General features: G+C 47.5%; 1 protein-coding gene across 2 annotated transcripts in view; it reads left to right on the forward strand.

Annotated features, from left to right (window-relative positions):
* Positions 1–22,912, forward strand: part of PRSS55 (serine protease 55) — a 95,447-nt gene that overhangs the window by 14,121 nt on the left and 58,414 nt on the right. Inside the window, exon 3 of one of the 2 annotated variants that reach the window (XM_073335652.2) lies at positions 4,341–5,133. The exons of the other annotated variant lie outside the window; for it this stretch is intronic. Coding sequence (XP_073191753.1) covers positions 4,341–4,658 — 318 coding nt within the window. The 3' untranslated portion in view covers positions 4,659–5,133. Of the gene's footprint in view, positions 1–4,340; positions 5,134–22,912 lie in introns of those variants that run through there. 2 annotated transcript variants of the gene reach the window in all.

The following is a 22,912-nucleotide window of genomic DNA, read 5'->3' on the forward strand; positions in this document are numbered from 1 at the left end:
AGGCTGGAGGTTTGTTCTGAAAGATCTGCTCTTGTTCAAACAGGAATTAATTCGGGGAAGTCAGATAAGAGGCATGTTATGCAGGTCAGACTAGATGATTGAAACGATCCCTCTGGCCTTGGAATCTAGCTACTCTCAAGCACTTACATAGCCCTTTTCACTGTTAGATACTAAAGCACTCAAAGATGAGCTCTTTCTCCAAATGTTCTCTGTGAAATCTAGTCTAGGAGCTTACACGATCTTCATCACTGTAGCATCTGAGCAGTGCTTACTTTATAATGAAAGAGGTATTGGGATTCAAGCAATTAGTTGCCGGGACTCAAGCAATGTTTTTACATTCATAACTGATGCAGCACACCCAGAAGTGCCAAGCCTAGAGGTGCCGGGGCTCAGCCCTGGCAAGCCCTGGCACAAATTAAGCACTGCCTCTGAGCACCTTGTGGTCACTAATGGATTTTGTCCTTACAACATCCCTGTGAGCAGAGCAGTGCTATTATCCCCATTGTATAGATGGGGAATTCAGGCACATGGTAGATGAAGCAACTTGTCCAGGCTGTCAAAGGGAGCTTGTGGCTGAGCTGGGAACCCCAATCGCATGAGCCCCAGGCTAGTGCCGTAACCACTAGATCAATCCTTCCTGCCCACATGTTACAAAATATCATTTGTGTGGCGGGTTCGATTTCCCCTCCCCACAACTTTCCCTAGAGATGATGCATTCAGAAACAAAATTATTTGTGACAGTCATCCATTCACAAAAGCCTTTACCTCCCTCCCCGCCAATGGCAAATGTTATCGGTTCACATGCCGGTCTGAGTCGATGTGTAGACCAACCCAGAAATGAAACCAGCTATGACTTGCAAAGGCTGTGTATTCACCCAATAAGCAGCAAGTGGGTTGTTCTCCCACCTAAAAAGACGTCTGAATGTGTTTCTTTGGATAAATTACAATGTTGCCGGCATAAATAAAAATAAGGGGGAATGTGACTTGGGGTCTCATGGAAGCCCATTGACCTCACTGGACAAAGGAGATAATAGTTGGATGCCTCCAAGAAGTAAGGTGCCTTTTTTAAGGGCCGTTTCTGCCAAAACTCAAAATTATTTACCAACAACTATGCCATCCCCATCTCCTTTTCGAATGGGAGGATTCACACGGAGTGCATGAATTAAGCATGAGATCTGATTTAATGTGGTTGTTTTTACCCGTCCCTAAGCTGGAATGCAGAGCACTTGAAGCAAAGAGGCTATTTTTAGCTAACTCAGTGCCCTGGGACTGGATGCTTTAACTAATTAGCAGCAGCAAATGCCTGGTGTGTATTGCTGACCGACGTTACTCCACAGCAGGCTGGAAGCTGAAAGTTCCCATGGAGCTGGGTTTGGTATGGTCAGAGATGTCACGAAAAATGCTGGTGGAATTAGTCCTGTTGCAGTGAGCCTGGTTTGGGGACAGTGTTCTGCTCAGCAGAACTCTGTGCTTCTCACACCCATAAGAATGGTGCACCTTGGGACAGATGTTTAAAGGGATTTAGGCACCTAAAGAGGCCGATAGGTGCCTAGTGGGATTTTCAAAAGCCCCGAGGTGGAGGGTCTTGGAACCGTAGGCATTTAGGCCTTTTGAAAATCCTGCTGGGTCCCTATCTGCATCTTAGGTGCCTAGATGCCTTCAAAATCTGGTACCTTGAGGCTCTTCCACTGGGAAAGGGATTAGAGGTAGGATTTGCAGGAAGGAGGTAAGGCAAAATGGATCTGCATCCATCCAGTGAGTTTGCAGGGCATTGCCTAGCTTTCTCCAACTGCAGCTTTTCAGGTGCCTGTCTCTCCTTGCCTAAGCCCCGACTGAATGCACGCTGCACACCGGACAGTGCAAAGGAAGAGACAAACGTGCACCATCGTTAACTGGGCTTGTGGGGGGAAAGAGCGACTGTATAAAATGAAAACCTGACGAGCTGCAGCCTTGACTGTGTGAGCTAGAGCTTTGAATATTGGATTCCTGGGTTTTATTCCCCATGCTGCCATTGACCCACTAGTTTGTATAAACCAGATCACTTCTCTGCTTCTGTTTCCCCAGCTATAAAAGAGGGACCTACCCCCCTAAGCTGTGTCAAGCCATTCTGATGCTCTCTTGTAAAAAACCCTTCATAAGCGTAAGCCATTGTTAGCAGGCAGCCTCTGAGAATATACAGCAGCTTGTAAATTACACCCACACTAGGAGCTTTGTTTTTCATACTGCAGTAGGATGCATGACATGCAGCCTCATTGCTACAGAATAAGGCATGTGGGGCCTGATCCTGCGTCTGCTGAAGTCGCCAGCGAAGTACCCATTGATTTCAAAGAGTGTGGGCCTGAGAGAGGTAAGTTCAAATGGGACGTTGTGCCTATGGCTAGTTAGAGTGCGTGAGTCAGAGGTCTTTGCAAGGAGAGCATCAGTATGACCCATTGACCTATAGGGTTCAAATGGGGACAAGGTCCGTCTTTGGCTTCTGTGTTTGTGTAGAGCCCAGCTCAGATGGGAGCCTGGTCCGTGACTGAGGCTCCAAAGTGCTACTGCAAATGAATGTTAATAAATTATACTCATGATGAGTTTATGCAACATTGACTCCGCATTTAGCAGTATTTTTCCCGGCAGTTAAAAGGCACCAGGAAAAAAAATATATATGAACACCCTGTGGGCCTGAACGCTGCGTCGGTTGAAGCCAAAAGGATCTCTGCTATAGATTTCGGTGGGAGCCGCAAGCCCATTTCCTTGCTCATTAGTGAATCCAAGGCAGCGGTTCTGGGGAGCTGCATGGATGGAGGAGGCCGCATGTGCCGACGTCAGAGACACTTTTCAAACAGGGATGAAAGTGAGAGACAGCACTGCCCAGGAAAGCCTTCGCTTTGCTCTGGAAACGTGTTTAGATGGCATGCCTTACATGCCACATCAATTATTGGAGACAAGAAAGTAAAATGGTGGGGCCTGGTGAGAGAGATACGTCTGGAATATTTACAGCACCGCCTTGAAAGCACTTAGACTGAAATGAAGTCGTCTGAAATTTACAAGAGAGAGGCTGTAGCTTCCCGAGTGCTTTTTGATCAGTACAGCATGTTGGTTCCCTCTCTCTTACACAGGGGGGCCTGGCTACATTTGTACTTATAGATCACACAGGAAACTCAACAAATCATTCTCTTTCAAGCCACATCAGCAAATGCAGGCACCTGCCTTTTCAGTGTGGCAGTAATGCAGGGTGGAGGTTTGTGTGCATCAGCTGGTCTCCTCTGTAAATGGGAGCTTGGTCTCCGTGCCCTTCGGTGGGTTACAGAAAGGTTTGATGGGATTGATTGTTCATAGTTTGCTAATGAGCTGCTGAAATGTCATCTCAACCCCCACCCCCACCAGCCATGACTGGCACCTAGCTGGCCCCCTCCTTCAGTGGTGGATTAGCCAATGGGCCGACTGGGCCCCTACCCAGGGGCCCCGGACAATTGGGAGGGGCATAAAAATGGGCACCCCAACTTGCCCCCCAGCAGAAACGCTGGGCAAGCAGGGCGGGGGAAGGAGCGCTGGGTGGGTGGGGTGCGGGAAGCCCCAGGGCCCAGACCCCCGCTGTGGCCCCGGGACTGGAGGAGCTCTTGCTCCCTGCCACGGCCTCGGGGCTAGGGGAGCTCTCACTCCCCGCTGCAGCCCTGGGACCGTGGTGGTGGTGGTGGTGGGAGACAGAGCTTCTTCAGTCTTGGGGCCACAGTGAGGAGGGGGGCAGAAAGGAGCAAATGGGTTGCCTGGCACCAGTGGGGGTGGAATGGGGCAGGACCGTGGGTAGAACAGGGGTGGGGGCCACAGGGAGAAGGGTAAGAATGGGGTGGGGCCTTGGGTGGGTCCACAGGTGGAAGGGGCAGAACCACACCCAGGCAGAAGGGGTGGGGAGGGGCCCCCCACTTGCTCTGGCCCAGGGCCCCACAAAACCTTAATCTGCCTCTGGCTGCATTAGTAGTCTCTGTGGAAGGGCCAAGCATTGAATGGTCTCTCCCATACACTGAGCTACCCTCTCTCTCTCTCTCTCTCCCTCTCTCCTAGAGGTTGTCTTTTAAGGTTAAAGCACATTGATGGGGTGGTGTGGCGGTAACTTGCATTGCTACTGCCCATGATCCTTGACCAGCATCCTGATCTTACACTGAGAAAGCACCATCCCTGCTGAATTGCTCCAGGGGGATCTCACAGAGGTGGGCCTGCTCTGTGAAATGTTCACCCTCGGAAGGGCTCTGTGTTTGATTTTCCCCATTCAGGCCCAGCCCTGGCTTAACTCTGGGATCCAGCTGCTGTAAAAGATGCTGTTCATCATCCCCTTGTGCTCTCTTTGTAACCCCTAGGGAGACCACGGGGGACCTTTGGTTTGCACCTATGGAGACGTCATGAAGTGGTTCGCACTTGGCATAGTCAGCGGGGGAGAAGGCTGCGGGGAAAAACAGCATCCCGGAATGTACACCTTCATTTTCAACTACTTGGAGTGGATCCAGGCAGAGACAGCCAGGGAAGGGAAGCCTTTTATCCCCGAAGGGCTGGATAACATCACAATTTCAAAGCGGCTTCGCTCCGGCGCTAGGAAGCAGCCTGCATCTCCTGCTTCTTCGCTCCTTTTGTTTTTCTATTTTACTATTTTGCTCGTGATGATTTTCAAATCATACTAAAAATCAGTTTCACCATCCTGATTCTCCTCTCCTTTATAGAAATCTTCATAACAACACCTATCGCTTACAGAGACACTTCATCAGTAGATCTCAAAGCACTTAGAATATCAGGGTTGGAAGAGACCTCAGGAGGTCACCTAGTTCAACCCCCCTGCTCAAAGCAGGACCAATCCTGAATTTTTGCCCCAGATCCCTAAATGGCCCCCTCAAGGATTGAGCTCACAACCCTGGGTTTAGCAGGCCAAAGCTCAAACCACTGAGTTATCCCTCCGCCTCCCCCTGCCTTTATAATCTTTAATGGATTTATCCTCACTACAGCCCTGGTGTGGAACTGAGGCATCAGGAGGCTAAGTTACTTGCTTAAGGTCAGACAGGGAGTACGGAGGAGCTGAGAATTACTAGTTACCAATATGCTTTTGTGTGGGATCATCCAGTGAAGCTCCATGTTAATGATATGAGCTAATGCCAATGTGATGGATGATGAATTAGAGATACAGCAGAGAGACCGTCAGAAACTAAATCAATAAACATAGAAAATCTGGAAAACAGAAGTCCTGACCCTTTCAAAAGTCAGCACTTCCCAAACAGTTGCATCAGAAACAAGCAGTTATTTCCTAGTCTAAGTACAGTTCCAGGAAATACAGGGGTATCTGAGATATCATTGCAGGAAAAGTTCCTGGTAAATAGTCTTTCAATTGCAGCCACTGAAGATGCTTTGAAATTTCAAATTTGGCCTATGACTAACCACTGTCATTGCTTTTGAATGTTGGGCTTAGTTGGGACAAGGTGCTACAGAAAAAATTAAAAGGAGTACTTGTGGCACCTTAGAGACTAACCAATTTATTTGAGCATGAGCTTTCGTGAGCTACAGCTCACTTCATCGGATGCATACCCGATGTATGCATACCCGATGTAGCTCACGAAAGCTCATGCTCAAATAAATTGGTTAGTCTCTAAGGTGCCACAAGTACTCCTTTTCTTTTTGCGAATACAGACTAACACGGCTGTTACTCTGAAACCAGAAAAAATTAAGGTAGCAGAGAACCTTCTGCGATTTGCCCATTAGTCACCGTATAAAGAAGGCATCCGTTACGGTAATTAGACAAAGTGCTAATATCGATACACAGTCCTTCTAAACAGGAGGTATTTTTTTTAAAAAAAAAGATAGTTACTAACTGCAGGTTCAAAGAAAGAGCTCAAACAACAAAGCTTGAATTCTAGCTTTGTCTCCTTTGTTTACCAGGGATTACACCGTGTTGGGAATTCTGTGCAGCACAGAGAGACATCTAGTGGCTGAATAAACTACTTCAAGTAAACAGATCATAGCACAAAGGAAGGCAAAAGTGAATAGCATTTTATTTATATTAAGGGATCTCTCCTGAGCGCATTTACATTCGCTCAGCGAAACAAATGAGAGTTAAAGGTGCTCAGTGTAAACTGACAGACCACGGTCATCATCAGGCAGGATTGAATTTAAGATCTCTGGAGCTTAGTGCATGAGTCTCTACTGCATGACCTCTCTCTTGCTCTCTCTTGTGTCTCGGTGCCACTAGACGGTACAGAACACCACACCCTAGAGGTGTGTGGGTTAAATCAGCACATGACCGGAGGCATTCAGAACCCTCACACAATCTGTCCCTTACCTCTCAACTAGGCATGTTGCCAAATGATTTCTGGTCCTTTCAATTTTGAGACCTTTCTTAGATTCTCTTGAGCTGTCTTGAAAGAGAATGCTTAGTCATGCAGTAATGGCTGTTCAATATCCCACCCTGTGCAACACAATAAAAGCCCAAGGACTTACAGCAATGATAAAACTCTGCAGTAGGATTGTGGGAAGCAAATTGGTTTTAATTACCTGGGTGCTTTCTGGCTAGCTAGCAGAGCAGCCTTGTAAATGAGAATTAATTCATCCACCTTAAGCTAATGCAAACCCATCTTGACATAAGAGTCAGACTTTATTTTGTGTCATCTGCAGGGAAAATAATGCCTAATTATTATTAGTACTGAGTAACGCTTATGAAAATTGCTCTACATTAATTTCACATGGCTGGCTGGCTAATGGATTCACAAGGGCCTTGTAACACTCTATAAAAAGACTAATAGACACTAAAAACAAGGGGAACACATTACTCTAACAGCTATTTGTACGCGATGATGTCCACTAGCATTAATACCTGTATTTATTTTGCCTCCCATTAATAATATATCAGCCAATTATAGAAGCTGTAGCAATGGTTGGCTGTCAAGCAATGTTTCCTAATGCTGCAGTCTAATCAGCTGTGGAATTGTTTCCCCAAGGGAAATGATGGAAGGTTTATCACTTGTGTCATTGCTATGGAGAGGTTCCATAAAGTGCTAATCTATAGCACGCTGCATGGAAGAATCCTGAGTTTACAGGGAGACATTGGCTAACCTTGTAGATCTTTCCATCTCTAACATCTACAATTCTATGAGACTATAAGAACAATGAAGGATGTAAAGCAGTATGAGCCAGTGTTTAGAGCAGGACCTTTGGAAACAGCAAATCAAGGTTCTAATCCCGGCTTTGATGCCAAGTCATCGAGAGACCTTGGGAAAGTCACATCAACTCCCCGTGCCTTGGTTTCCCTATTTGTAAAGTGGAGATGATAATACTCATCCCCTTGGCAATGCATGTTAAACTCCACAGATGAAAATGGCTTTTTAAGTAGTAAGTCGTGGTGTCTTTTCTCAGTCTATGATATCACAGGGCTCACCATTACCAACAGATATGGCTGAGTTACCACAGATTTCCCTTATGGTTAGAGCAGGGAATACCAGGGGTATCTCAGATAGCTCTGGGTGGTAAGTAGAACTGATTGAAAAAATTGCGACAGAAAAGTTCCATGGGAAAACGCAATGTTGTCAAAAAATGTTCCATGGATTTTTTTTCTTTTTTTTACTGATTTGAAATAGAAATGGAGTATTTCATTTTGACTCTGTTTCATTCTTTTAAAACGTTTTGCCTTCTAATTAATTTTAGTATCAGATTAATACCTGTAATATTGCTATCTATAGATTATAATCTTCTGCATACATATTATTGTATGTTGGCATTATCAAACTGAAACGTTTTGATAAGGTCAGTTTGATGTTTCTGACGTAATGTTTCAGAATTTCCACTCCACACAATTGTTCAAGATTTTGAGTTCTCATCACGGTTTGGGTCGAAGGGATGTTCCCTTTGAAATTGGTTTTTCCTGACCAGCTCTAAAATGTTAGCAAATGCTGATTTTTCTTTCTTGGTCACTGCAGGTGAAATATTAAGATGGCCAATGAAATCACTCCACAGTGCTACCAGCACACTTAGTTCTAAGTAGATTCAAAGTCTGCGGAGGAGGGAGAGTCAGACCCAGCGTTTTGGTTTGGACCCATGTTTACCAGGGTTGCATGCCAAGAGCCAGATCATGTGTTGCCCACACAGGCAGAGCTGTCCCTAGGGGACAGTGCATCGGGGTGATTGCTTGGGGCCCCGTGCTTTGGGGGGGCCCTGCAGGCCAGTGCAATTGGCTGGTGCGGTCGGTCCTGAAAGTTAGGGTACCTAAGGAATGGGATGGAGAACAATCCTGCCGTTATTACCCTTCTTTGACAGGGTAACTGATTTCGTGGATAGGGAGATAGAGGGGGACATAATATACCTGTACTTTAGCAAGGCTTTCGACACAGTCCTCTATTTCATTCTGATAAATAAGCTGGAGAAATGCAGGCTTGAGAGAATACCATTAAGTGGATACATAATTGATTAAACAACTGCAAACAAAGAGTAACTATTAATGGAATGCTGTTGGATTGGAGGGGGATCTCAAGTGGGGTTCCCCAGGAATCTGTTCTGGGTCCAGTGTTTTTTAACATCTTTATTACTGACCTGGAGGTAGGTATAGAGAGCGCACTGATCCAGTTTGCAGATGGCAAAAGGTTGGGGTGGGTGGTTGCCAATACTTTGGAGGATGGAGCTAAAATTCAGAGGGTTCTTGATAAATTGTAGAAATGAAATTCAACAAAGACAAATGTCGGGTGCTTTGCTTAGGGAAGAAAAACCAACTGCACGAATCCTGACTGGGGGAAAATTGACTTAGCAGCAGCTCTGCTGAGAAGTTCCAGGAGATGTGGTGCATCACAACCTCAACATGAGTCAACAATGTGATGCTGTTGTGAAAAAAGCAAATGCAATTTTGGGTTGCATAACAGTGGCACAGCGTGCAAGCCATGGGAAGTGATAGAGCTGCTCTGCTCAGTGCTGGTGAGGCCTCAGCTGGAGTACTGTGTCCAGTTTTGGTCACCAATGCATAGACAGGATCTAGAGAAACTGGAAAGGACCCAGAGGTGAGTGACAAAGAGGATCAAAGGGATGGAATGCAAGCCGTGTGAGCAAAGGCTGAAGGAACTGGGTATGTTTAGTTTGGAAAAGAGGAGATTAAGGGAGATATGATAGTGGTCTTCAGATATTTGAAAGGCTGCCACAAAAAAGATGGAAGGATGTTGTTCTCTCTTGCCGCAGGGGGCAGGACAAGAGGCAATGGGGTCAAACTACAGCATAGCAGACTTAGATTAAATCTCAGGAAAAACTTCCTAACGGTAAGACCAGTAGGACAATGGAACAGACTGCCTGGAGGGGTTGTGGAAGCTCCTTCACTGGAGATTTTCAAAAGGAGTCTGGAGCCAACTGTCTGGGATGGTTCAGACCAGGGGTCGGCAACCTTTCAGAAGTGGTGGGCTGAGTCTTCATCTATTCACTCTAATTTAAGGTTTTGCGTGCCAGTAACACATTAACATTTTTAGAAGGTCTCTTTCTATAAGTCTATAATATATAACTAAACTATTGTTGTATGTAAAGTAAATAAGGTTTTTAAAGAGTTTAAGAAGCTTCATTTAAAATTAAAATGCAGAGCCCCCCGGACCGGTGGCCAGGACCCGGGTAGTGTGAGTGTCACTGAAAATCAGCTCGTGTGTGCCTTTGGCATGCATGCCATAGGTTGCCTACCCCTGGTTTAGACACAACAAATCCTGCATCGTGGGAGGAGGTTAGACTAGATGACCCTGGTGGTCCCTTCTAACCCTATGGTTTGATGATTCTATTATCATGCCATCTAGGAACCAAGTTCAATCCTGATCACCCCATCCCTGAAAGTGGATGGCAGAAACAGAGGATTTAGAGACATGTGCCGAGAATGGTTTAGAGGATTGGGGAGACATCCATTAGAAAGGAATGGTACTGTTTAGATTAGAGAAGAGACAAATAAGTGACTTGATAGAGGCATACAAGATAATTAATAGTATAGAGAAGGTAAACCAGGCCCTGCTCTATATTCCTTCTCATAATATAAAAACAAGAGGACATGCAATGAAACTGAAAGGCAACAAAATAAAAACAAAGACAAGAAAATACTGTTTTGCGGATCATATAATTAGCCTATGGAACTCATCGCCACAAGATATCATTGAGACCAAGAACTTAATATGATTCCAAAAAGGATTGGACATCTCTGTGGGTAATGAGAATAGCCACAATTATGTTAGCTGGAGTAATAGGTTTCTGTTAGTGATGTAAATTCTCGTGCTTCAAGGATTAACCAGCCCATAAATTTCCAGGTGTTAAGAAGAAGCCTCCCTTACAGGTAAGTGAATTGTCCATTGTGGTGTTTCTTCCACCTACCTCTGAAGCAGCTGGTCATGGACACTGCCAGAGATGGCAATACTGGATGGATGGACCAATGGCCTGACCCGCTATGGCAATTCGCCTGTGGCTATCCACATCTGGTCAGCTTTGTGGGCCAGTGCAGACTGGGAGAGGAGTTTGGCCCCACCTCCTCCCTACCCCATTCTGGGTAGCCTGCGCTCTGGGGGTTCTAGGACAGAGCATGCGGCTGTGATTGTACCCTGTCCTTGTGCAGGGAATGGAGTGGGGAGGGGAGACCTCTTGTTGTCATCTTCCCTGCCCTGCACATCCACACAGGGACAGGACACAATCCGACCCTGCCTCAGGATCTGAGCAGGATGAAACACTGAGTGCCTCCTGCAATAGTCACTGCAAGCGTTCAGCGCTGGCAGGCTTGGGCCCTTAGCCACTTAAACAAATACTGAAACACTCCTGTTCTTTCCCTGACTGCGTACAAATGTCTTTTTCCAATTCCCCCTCCCTCCCAGATAGCTCTCTGTTCCTCTGAGTGCTAATCTGCCTCACAGACACAAAGCCAGCCCACGGCACGCTCGGTCTGTTTCTTCAAACAGCATCTTCCCATTGTACTTTCAAATAAAACAAAAGAACTATGCTGATTTAACACAGCGTAGACATTTTATTTCAGCAGGTGCAAATATCAGAGCACTTATTCTTTTCCAGCAGGAAAATGCCTCCCCCGCCCCAACCCTCTTTAAACCCATCAGTTTGCGAGAATATTGTCATTGAATCATAAGTGACACATGGTCATATATTAAAACTAATAGGGCAGCCCTTTATTTTTATGTATTTTATTTATATTCCAAGGTCAAAATGAGAAGGAGTGTTGTCTAGTGGTTAGATCTAGAGAAATTCTATTCCTGTGTCTCCTGCTGACTTGCCGAGTGACCTTATGGGCAAGTCATTTAGCAGCTCAGTGCCTCAGTTTACCCACCTTTAAGCACGCGAATCATCGCCAGACATTCACTTCTCTTGAGATGATCATCCAGATGTATTGACCAAATAGAAATGCTGACTGAAGCCAAGCCATTTCCGGGACAGAGGGCAGTAGATATTTAACAATGCACGGCAATATGAAGAATGCCAGTGTGACGGGGTGTATTGGGTCCTTTGAGGCTCCCCGCTGGAGACTTCGCTGTCCTACCACACCCCGCCCCAGAGAAGGAGCAGTGAAGTTGGGTCTTCCAGGCATGCCTAGAAAGGCTGCGGGGAAGCAGCCAATCAGAATGCAGCAGGCTCAGTTAAAAGGAGGTGCAGGGCGTACCCAGGTCAGTTGCTGGCTGGGACCGGAAGGGTGAGGAAGACTGTGAGAGTCTCCAGGTGAAGTGGCCTGTGGGAGACCTGGTCAACAGAGAACTTCCACCCTGAGGTAAGGGTGGAGTGACAGGGACTATGTGGGAAGTGGTCCAGGAAATAGCAGCAGTAGTAACTATTAAAGGAAGCAGCATGTGGCTTCCTGTTTGTAGGGTCCCTGGGTTGGGATCCAGAGTAGTGAGTGAGCCTGGGTCCCCCCACCAGTTGCTGGGGAAGCTGTCAAAGCCTGAAAAAGGGGATAAGACTCAGTACTAAAAGCCCAGGAAAAGGGCTAGAACAGGGGTTCTCAAATTGGGGGTCATGACCCCTCAAGGGGTCACAAGGTGGTTATGTGGGGATTGTGAGCTGTCAGGAGTCAGAGCGGGCACTGTCAGCCCTGCTAGGCCTAGGGGGTAGGGTTGCACTCAGAGGCCTGCTGTGTGAAAGGGGTCACCAATACAAAAAGTTTGAGAACCACTGGGCTTGCGTTTAAACAGGGTCAGTGAGACTCGCTGAGGACAGAGAGTCTCCAGGGAGGAAGCTCTGGGGGCATGGCTCTAAACCACGGCAGGGACAGACCTAAAGCTAGCCCAAGAGGGGCTGAGAACTGAGCTCAGAGACAGGGCTGCAGACGTTACCAACGACACAGGGGTCAAGCTCTGTTGGACCTTGTTTGCTGGCTCATGTTGACTGTGTGTGACTCGGCTGGAGAGCTGAGCCACTGAAGACTCGCCTGATGAGGGAATTGCCGATGGCGGGGGCACCATGAGCAGAGAGAGTGAAGGTTCACACACACCTGCCAGGAGGAGCTCAGGAGAGGTGAGTGCTCACTATCACAGCCCGTCTCTCGGCAAGATTGTCTTAGGAGGATGGGATGAAATCTGGAGGCGATCCAGTCATGGGACCGAGCATAATTTGGAAGATAGGCATTCCTAGCTAAGCACATTCATAAATCTTTCCTGAGACACAATAGTAAGGAGCGTCTGTGCATTTCCCTGGCATTCTTCACTGCACAAGTGTGTTGGCTTTGCCTTCTGGCACAGAAGTGGCTTGGCTTCCGTTAACACTTCTCTTGGTGGCTGTCCTTATTGTAACGATGGTCATGGTCATCCTCAAGTCATGCCGCTCTGATTCCAGTGTTCTGCGCTGTTGCTTTGAGCACACCTTCATTCTTTCCTGGGAGAGGATAATATAAGTCATGGTTGTCTAGTTACATCACTGCCATGCTGTAGGGAGGCTAGTACCATTGGAAGCAGCTCAGAAGACTGCTATCTGGACAGGGAGGCTTCCAGAATGCTAATTTGAATGAGGACCCAGACTGATGATGCCTGTTGCAAGATTGATAGTTTTTAGTCTAGTTTCTGGTATCTGCCTCATGCTTAGTGCTAGCTTGGCAGAAAGGGGGAGGCCCAAATGAGAATGAAAGGTTTGCCATAGATCAGACAACTGGCCGTTCTACTCTAATAACCTAGAATGGATAGATTCCTGAGGCTCCAAAAATGCTCAATATGTCTTTTATAATTAGTTGTGCAATGATACATTTCGGGATAAACAGCTCCTACAAGTGCCCCCTTGCAACCAAAAGCATGAAATCTAATCTATATTAATTAGAACTCATTGGAAAACAAAATGGGCCTCCCAGGAGAAATTCCACTCTTGCAACATTAGTTTTTTGGCTGAATTGGGGAAAAATGATTAAATAGCCACATTTTTATTAAAATTAAAAATGCCTGAAAAAGTTGGCTTCAGAACTGTCTAAATGTTTAAGATTTTCTTGATTGACAATTTCACCAAATGGAGCTTTCAAAAGCAAAACATTTTTGACCAAACCCCCTTGTACAATGAGGAAAATGTTTCATTTGAAATTTTTTGGCTAGCCCTAAGACTGATAATTTGCACAGAGCCTTATGGATGACAGTTGCAAACCAGTTTGTAACAATTATAAATTATTCATTTGCAATAATATGGCACTTAAGACCCCTAGTCATAGACCAGAATCCCATTGTGCTAGGCTCTTTCAAACAGAACAAAAGACAGTCCCTGTCCCAAGGAGCTTTCAATCTACAATTGAACCATGAGCCAGTAGATTGATACACACAGACAGAGGGGAATACAAGTAAACAGTGAGCTAGTATTGGTCAGCATGATCGGCAATGGTCTCTGCACACCAGCAGCTGAAGTGTTGTCAAATTTTATGGTGGCATCATGTCAAAGTAGAGTCTTAAACAGCGATTTGCAGCAGGATAATGTGTTCGTTATGAAGGGCAGTGCAGTAGAAATCACAAAGATGCTTTGTCCGAATTTGTGTATTTGTTACAAAGTAAGTCTCAAAACACCACTGTGAAAAAAGCATTAGCATTTTTCAATTGAAGCAGGCAGCGCTTAAGTGACTTGCCTAAGACTGTTCAGTAAATCTGTAGCAGAGCTGGGGGGAGAATCTGAAAGGCCCTTGTCGCAGGGCAATGACTTGCCAGTGAGGTGCCTCCTGTCGGTCGTCCTGGGAATTAGCTCTTCCGGCCAGGAGCGCCCTCTGCAGGCCGGTGTCTCGCCTGCCGCTGGCCCCTCTGTCTCTCCCAGACCCTGGTGCCCTCCTCCATCAGGGTTCTGCCCCTGCAGTAACCCACAATCCAAGTCTCCCCACCCAGGGGATCCCCCAACCCTCTACCCCTCCCGCCTTGCCTCAGTGGCCACTGCTAGTCACCATCTAGTCCCCACTCCCTGGGGCAGACTGCAGACTATGAACCACTCATCATTGGCAAGGGGGGTTGGACCAACTGCCTCTGCCTATCTCTGGGCTGCCCCTCTGCAGCCCCAGTACCCTTTCATTGGCCTTTCACTAGGCCTGCAGCCTGGGGTGTTGCTAGGCTGGAGCTTCCCAGCTCCCTCTGCCCTTCCCCAGCACTGCTCCACCCTAGGTACCCTTCTTAGCTTCCCAGGCAGCCAGGTCCTTCTCTAGGAAGCTAGAGCAAGTGTCTCCTCCCTTCTGGCCCACAGCCCTCTTACAAGGGCCAGCTGGACCCTGATTAAGCTGGCCACAGCTGTGGCTGCTTTCCCAATCAGCCTGCTTTTCCCATTCACAGCCCTCTCCCATGCTTTAATCCCTTCAGGGCAGGAGTGGGATAGTCACCCAGCTACAGTCCTTAATCAACATTCTGGCCAGTATCCACTAGCCCATGCTTCTCCATTACTCTAACATTGGTGTACAGTACCACCAATGTTGTTACGGTTTGCACAATTATTCAGCCCATAGCATTTTGCTTGACAGCATCCTGCATGGGGGAATTCCTCAGGCTGAATATCTTGTTTTCTTTGTTTTAATGGTACCAGCCATTAATGTGACTAAGTGAAGCACTGTTCCTTGGTAGAGGGCTGTGTTTACTGGCATCTTCTGCTCTAGCAATTGTGCTCTCTCTCTGCTGCGTGACGCATTTGTTTCGAGAGCTCTTCAGCCTGCTGGGACTTTGACTGAGTGATTTAGCAGGTGGTGGTTGCAGTGGAATGTATCACATTTGGCATCTCTAGTAGATTCTGAACTTCAGGATGCAACTGGATCGTAAAAATCATGTCTCTCTCAAGAATTTAAAAATTGGTGCTGTTTCTGAAACTTCTCTGTGGACATTATGCACAACTTAAGCAAAAGCAAGCCAGCGCAGATGTCTCTAGGGTGGGGCACAAAGTGGGCAGAGGAACAGATGGTTTTGTGGTCAGGGAACGACACCCCAACTCAGGAGGTCTGAGTTCAATTTCTATCTCTGCCATGGACTACCAGCATGATCTTAGGCAAATCTCTTACAGCTAGATTCTCAGTCTCTTACTCCCACTGGTGAGCAGTTCCTCACATGAGCACTCCCACTGAAGTCTCTGGGACAGCTTACATAAGAAAATCCTTATCAGGAGGGTGGGTATCGCGGCGGTGTTTGTCACAATCTGGCACTTAGCCTCTCTGTGCTTCAGTTCTCCATCTGTTAAATGGTGATAATGATAATTCCCTTTCTCCTGTGTTTTGTCTGTCTGTGTTTGTACAGCACCTAATACAATAGGCCCTTGATCTTGACTGGGACATCCAGGGGCTACCCTTAGGGGTCTGAATGGCACCCCCATTCCATCCTTAATGCCTGCTCCCATATGGGCTAGGAGCCAGCTGCATATTGTGGTGGTTAGAGCAGAGGACTGGCAACTCTTTGCTGTTGGACTAGAACCACACTGATCAGCTGGGAAGGGGAAGAGGAAACCAGAAAGAGGCTGGCTGGAGAGTAACTTTAGAGAGGGAGGCTGCTTTTTACACTCTGGCTAGCTGCAGGCCTTCTGGGAAATTAGGAAGGCTCTAAACGTTAAAGCAGGCTAAAGAAAGCTGCTGGAGAGGTAGGCCTGATAGACTGGGACCCTGACAGAATGGAAGTTTTTTGTATGCAAGGCTTCTGATGGAAGCCTGGGCTAACAGTGCCGTGGTGGGCACCCTGGGGTCTTGGCCTGTGTGTTCTCTGGTTTCCTTGGTTCACTAATTGCCTTGGGTCACAAGCTATCAAGTTGAAAACTAATTCAGAACTAGCACTGTCTGGAGCAGCAGCATCCGCACTGACTGCAGGACATGCAAAAAACAGTGCAGCAGCTGGAGTGGCTAAAGGGGATGGTAGAAAGGCTGAGGAAGTTGTGGCTTCAAGGAAAGGAGTGGCCAGTGGGAACATAAGAACAGCTATACTGGATCAGACCAATGGTCCATCTGCCCAGTATCCTGTCTTCAGAGGGAATGAACAGAACAGGCAATCATCTAGTGATCTGTCCCCTGTCATTCACTCCCCTCCCTTCATCGCTTGCTCTCCCCCCCACCCTCACTCACTTTCACTGGGCTGGGGCAGGGAGTCGGGGTGCAGGCTCTAGGCTGGGGCCAAGGGGTTGAGTATGGAAGGAGGCTCTGGGCTGAGCCTGAGGTGCAAGCTGTGGGAGGGAGTTTAGGTGCTGGAGGAGGCTCAGGGCAGAGGCACGGGGTTGGTGTGCAGGAGAGGTTGAGGGGGGTGGGCTCTAGGAGGGAGTTTGGGTACAGGAGGGGGCTCTGTGATGGGGTAGCAGGTTGGGGTGCAGGCTCTGGCCAGGAGGTGCTTGCCTCAGGCTCCCTGCCTGCCCTGGCCCTGCACCACTCCCAGAAGCAGCCGGGACGTCTCTGACCCCTGCAGGGGATGGCAGTGATCTTCGCACGCTGCCCCTGCAGTTCCCATTGGCCACAGATCCCGGCCAATAGGAGCTGCAGAGTCGGCACTTGGGGTGGGGGCAGCACATGGAGACCCTCTCCTTCCCCCAGGGGCAGCAGAGATGGTCCGACCGCTTCCAGGAGTAGTGCAGGGCCAGGGCAGGTAGGGAGCCTGCCTTAGCCCGGCTGTGCTGCTGGAATTTTAGAATCCTAAAATCTCCTGGTTTTGGCTTCAGTAGCCTGTAGGAGATTCCCAGCAAAACCAGGAGGGTTGGCAACCCTAAGTCCCATACCCATATGTTCCAATGGAAATATAGGCTGGTGCCTTTCCTGACCGTGCATCATCACTACTGTTGATGCATTGTTCCTCCCAATTAAGGTTATTAATGGTCAGCTGCTTTCCTATTGTGTGATATTGAAAGGAACACAGGCACTGCTAGACTGGATCTGACGCTTGTTCCATACTGTCTCTGACAGCAGCCAGCACCTGCTGCTTCAGAGGAAGGCATAAGAAACCCCATGCATTAACAGAAAAAGGAGAAAAACCAGGCTGCTCTTCTCATGCTAGTTTTAAGGGTCTCTGGGCCTCTGTAGCTGACACAGTCCTTCTCCCCCTGCCCCAAGCTGTTGACTAACTTAGTCTCTACAGCAAATTCCCTCTGCCAAAAAGAGGTCATCCTTTTGTGCCCCCTCCCGTGTCCAAGTTTCCCCAAAGAATAGTAGTTGAGAGGAAGAAACAGAACTTTAGATGCAGCCAACTTGACTTAGCAGCCCTGAGGAGCTAAGAATAGCGCTTGTGTATCACCATGACGACATCTCCTTAGCAGGAACATGGGCTTTAATCACACATTAGAGGAGCGCAGGCTGGCTCTGGTGCTATATAAAGAGTACTTTTGGCAAAGGCAAATGATGCTTCATGCACTTGGCAGAAGGAAGCCAAAGGGCTCCACTTATCAACCGGAGCCCACCCTTTTGCTGCATGGAGTTGGAAGGAATACAAGTTTTCAAAGCAGGCATTCTTACTGGTCCCATTGGTGCAGGGCTCCTTGATGCTGCTGCCGCCCCTGCCATGCCTGAGTAGTACATCGCAAATAATAGACGATGCAGTTGGACCCAACTGCAAGGACCCCTGCAATGCCCAGTCAATGAGAGGAGTATGGATGAATGGGGTGGGGATGAACTACCAGTCTACTCCAGCAACTTTGTTCCCTTCACCCTTGCGGTGAGCACAGTACAGACGTTTTGCAGACCTCACACACAATCCACTGCAACTCAGTTAGTTCTCCCTTTCTCCTCTGCAGCTGGCTTCTTGCACAACGAGGCGGTACACATCCAAAGGCAAGAATTTGCCTGTGAGCCCATTGTTTGTGCTTCAACAGCTTTTGCTCCCATTAGCCGCACAGCACTGCTCTCACCTAGAACATCAGAACGGCCATACTGGGTCGGACCAGAGGTCCATCTAGCCCAGTATCCTGTCCTCTGACAGTGGCCAATGCCAGGTGCCCCGGGGGAATGAACCGAACAGGTAATCATCAAGTGATCCATCCCCTATCACCCATTGCCAGCTTCTGGCAAACAGAGGCTAGGGACACCATCCCTGCCCTTGCTGGCTAATAGCCATTGATGGACCTATCCTCCATGAACTTATCTAGTTTGCCTGTCTCATGCTGGGATGAACCAAACACTCCTGGTCACATTGAGGGTTACAGACAATAAAAACTACTTTAGTGGCAAGAACAATCTTTTATGATTCAATTGTCAAATGTTTATACTTCATCAGTATTTTCTCAGTCCAACATTAATGGCGGCAGAGTCACGCGTGTTCCTCGTTTCGTTAGAAACATAGCAGCCTGACAGTCCAGTTGGGTAACTAGAGAAACTAGTACACTCTGGAGAAGCTCAGCCCCAGGATATTAAAGGACCAGTAAGTGAGTGGCAGCCCTGGGAAACCTTTCAGACCTGCAGCTGTAGGTCAGGGGATGTAGCAGAGAGGGCTGCAGCTATTCTATCACAGCTGAAGACTGCGCAGGCAGCTTCCCTCAGTCAAGTGAAAGTCAGCTCCATACATTTTGATGTTCTCTGTGTGGAAACCTCTAAACACTCATCGTAGCTGCTCAAGCAACTCTGGGGAGTTGGATTAGCCACAAGGTGGTGATTAGAATGGTCAGCTGGCAAGAAGCTTCTGCAAGGGGCAATTTGCTACCTGCTGCAGCAGCAATTCCGTAAGTGACCACCTGATGGAACACTAGGTCTGATTCTCTTTTCTCTTATACTGGTGTGAACCCAGAGTACCTCCACTGAAGTCAGTGTGGTCACAGCACTATAAAACCCTTGCCAATGAGAACAGAATCAGGTTTGTTCTTCTGATTCCTGGTATGGCAGATGCTCCACTTTGGGCCTTTCTATAAATATTAAATATGTGGGAGCTTTGCTTTACTTGTAACTCTGGAATGGGACTCTGGAGATCTAGGCTCTCTTACTGCCTCTGGGCAAGCCCTTGGGCAAGTAACTAAGGGCTTATCTACACTTTCAGTGCTGCACCAGTGCTGCTGTAGCACGTAGTGAAGAGGCTACCAAGCCAACAGGAGAGCTGCTTACATCCGTGTAGGTACTGCATCCCTCCAAGAGGTTATGTTAATGGGAGAAGCCCTCCTGTTGACCTCGAGCTGTCTACACTGGGGGTTAGGTCCATATAACTAGGTCTCTCGGGAAGGTGGATTTTCCACCCCTCTGAGTGACTGTTATACTGACTTAAGTTGGGACTATAGACCAAGCCTAAGGCCTTGGTCCAGCAAAGCACTTAAACATGTATAGCTTTAAACACAATAGTCCCACTGACTTGCTAAAGAGACCCCTCATATGCTCAAAGTTATCCATATCCTTAAGTACTTTCCTGGATGGGCCTTGATCTCTCTGTGCTTTACTTCCCAGTCTGTAAAATGGGGAAAACAAGTCTGCTTTATTTGTGGGCAGGTCTACACTCAAAATGCTACACCAATGCAGCTGTGCCTCTGTAGCCCTTCAGTGAGGATGTTACCTATGGCAATGTGAGAGCTTCTCCCGTTGGCATAGTTAATCCACTTCTATGAGATGTGGTTGCTAGGTCGAGGGGAGAAACCCTCCCATCAGAGTACTGTCTAAACCAGGGCTTAGGTTGGTATAACTCTGTCACTCAGGCATGTGGATTTTTCACACCTCTGAGCAACATAGTTTTACCGATGTAAGTTTATAGTGTAGACCTGATCTTAGAGTCCTGCTGTGAAGATAAACCCCATCAGTGTTTGTCTGGCACTCACATGCTAGAGTGTTGTGGCATAAAAAAGCCTTGTCAATACAGGAGAGACAGTGAAACTGAAAAAAGGCTAATACTGTGTAAGGCCCCAGAGCAAGAAGGCTTGGAGGGATAGACCTCTTTACTTTCCCCTGTGGAAGAAAGGGGAAAAGCTAGCTCTGGCAGGCTTAATTTACATATTGTAATTTCATCCCTGTACACTTCTGCTCAGTGCTTCATGGTGTATTGTTTGGAGATTATCTGAAATCTTACATAAGAGTGCAGGGGACTGGACTAGAAGACCTCTCGAGGTCCCCTCCAGTCCTACACCCCTATGTATATAAAGGGGGAAGAGCTATGAAAGTTAAAGCCTGGTGAAAAGTGGGTCACCCTGTTCTAAAAGGTAGTGAGTGGCCCAAAACTCAAGGAGACAGAATCCTTCCATAGTCTCTATCTGGGAGACAAGGGGGTTCTGTTCAGAGATTCAGGTTTTGTGTTGGGCTATGCTAAGAACTGGGTTTCCTACCCAGAACTTTGGAACCCTGTGAGATGTTCTTTTGCCACACTAGTGACTCTGCAAGACTGCCCTAGTGAAGAGGAGCGGGATCTACTGCTGCTGGACTCTAGACTAAAGCACCCAGGTTGGGAGAGCTGCCTCCCGCCATCCACTTGACCACCACTTGATCTAATCAGGGTTATGAGTGAGTTGTAGGTGGGATGGAGTTTGTATAGTGGGCCTTACCCATAGGCAGCAAATGATATGGCCCAGTGGGGTCCTTTCTCCACCAGTATGCAGGAATATGGGCCTGGCTCCAATGTTTGGGCTTATATTTAATCAGTCGTCCTGGTCCTAGGAAGGACCAGGGCAACCACCCTGGGCCCTGCGCTTTAGGGGGCTAGCAGAGGGGTCCAGTACCAGCAGCAGCAAGCAACCCAGCCCCTGCCCCCCCACAAGCCTCTGACCTGCTCCTTTCTGGCTTTTGCCCCCTCCCTCGAGCGATGCCGGTGGGGCAGAGCAGGGCAGGCTGGGGCCAGGTTGCTTGCTGCTGCCGGTTGCAGGCCCCTGCTAACCCTCCAGGCCACCCTGGACCCTGCATCCCCCTGAAGCCTGGGGCCTCCAAAGCACGGTGCCTGGGGCAGTTGCCCCGGTCAGCCCTACAGACAGGACAGCTCTGCTTGGACCCATTCTCAGCACCACCAAAAATTATATAAACCTGGCACTCAAGGCCCTACCCATGTACCTTAGTTGGATTTTGCTGATTTTTATTCTGTAAATATCCACTTGCTGTGTTCTACCGAAGAAAGGGCTTGAATGACTTCACATTCCAGGGGATTCCTGAACTGGAAAGGTAACTGGGGGAGGTTGCAAGGTTGCTTTGTGGTTTCCTAGTGCCAGACCTGGGAGTGCAGCTCTGAGAGGAGGCTCAAGCCATGTTTCATTCCATTTAGAAGAGGTCCCCTAGATTGACTGAACCTGGCTTCTGTTGCTGGCCTCTGTATCTGGCAGAATGGTTACAGGTGCCAATAACTTGGTTGCTGCAGCAGCAAGCAGCATTGCTTACTATACAGGGATGTATCAAGTGCCTCTTGTGGAATCCTTTATACCACTTGAAAGTTCAGATACTCTGCTCTCAGGTGGCATCAGCTATTAACCCTGATCCACCAGAGCAAAAAAGTGATCAGCCATTAAATCTGTCATTTGGTCCCTCATGTATTTTCTGTTAGCTCTGACCCAGAGCTCATTCTAGCAGCTCTCGGACCAGAGAAGCTTTGCTAAGGGCCTTGCTAGAAAGCATTTGTAACCCTTTTTTAACAGCCAGTGAAGCACAAATGCTACTGCCTGGAGTGATTTCTTTTTCTTTCAAGACAACTGCGATAGCCATGTGTGAACATCATGACAGCCCTGATAATTTTTTACCAGTTTTGGGAGCTATTGATTTTTAGCCATGTATTATGGGTGCTGAACACTTGAAAATCTGATGCCAAAGTGCTCTTGAAAATCTGCTCTCCGAGCAGATGGATGATCTAACTTCAAATTGCAGTTTCTTTTTTAAAAAAATGAAAAGCCATTTCATCCCTTGAGAACAAGTAACTTCAAATTGTATATCGGGAAGAAGCTTTCTAAGGAGGAAAGTTATTAGACTGGCAACACTAGAAACTCCATCACCTGAGATTTTTAAAATTATGCTGGGTAAAGCATTAAAGACCATAGTGTGCTGGCTGGTATGTGGCCTAAATGTCCTATCTACCATTCCTGCTCTAGTGTCCATAGGATATGGGAGGAGGATGACATGCAGTAGCTTTTGATGCACTGGTTACATGGCTAGACACATTCCAGCCAGAGATTTTTATGAGCAATGTGGCATGTGTCCATATAAGTGCTTGCTGAAACTTTGTTTTGTTAGTGGCCTTTAGTATGACATACAAAAGGAATCCTTTGCATTGTATCGCGATCTACAGGATGACAGTTCCATCTTCATTAAGAGCACAAGTCCCTAACTCAATAAGGTTGATTTTCAGAAGGGCTCAGCAATCACAACTGAATCCAGACATTCAACAGTGCTAGGCTCCTACTTTCATAGTGGTTTTTTTAAGGGTAGAAGGGACCATTATCATGCAGTTTGATCTTTTTTCAGAGTAGTAGCCATGTTAGTCTGTATCCACAAAGAACAAGAGTACTTGTGGCACCTTAGAGACCTCTTGTGCCTAGTGCAGGCCATAGATGCCACACAGGCCCATTGGCTGCTGAGCTGTTTTGAGACACTGGCCATTGTATGCCACAATAGGAGATGTGGGGTGCACCAACACTTTGC

Source organism: Lepidochelys kempii, chromosome 3, assembly GCF_965140285.1.
Source record: "Lepidochelys kempii isolate rLepKem1 chromosome 3, rLepKem1.hap1, whole genome shotgun sequence".
In the NCBI taxonomy this organism is placed as follows: domain Eukaryota; kingdom Metazoa; phylum Chordata; order Testudines; family Cheloniidae; genus Lepidochelys; species Lepidochelys kempii.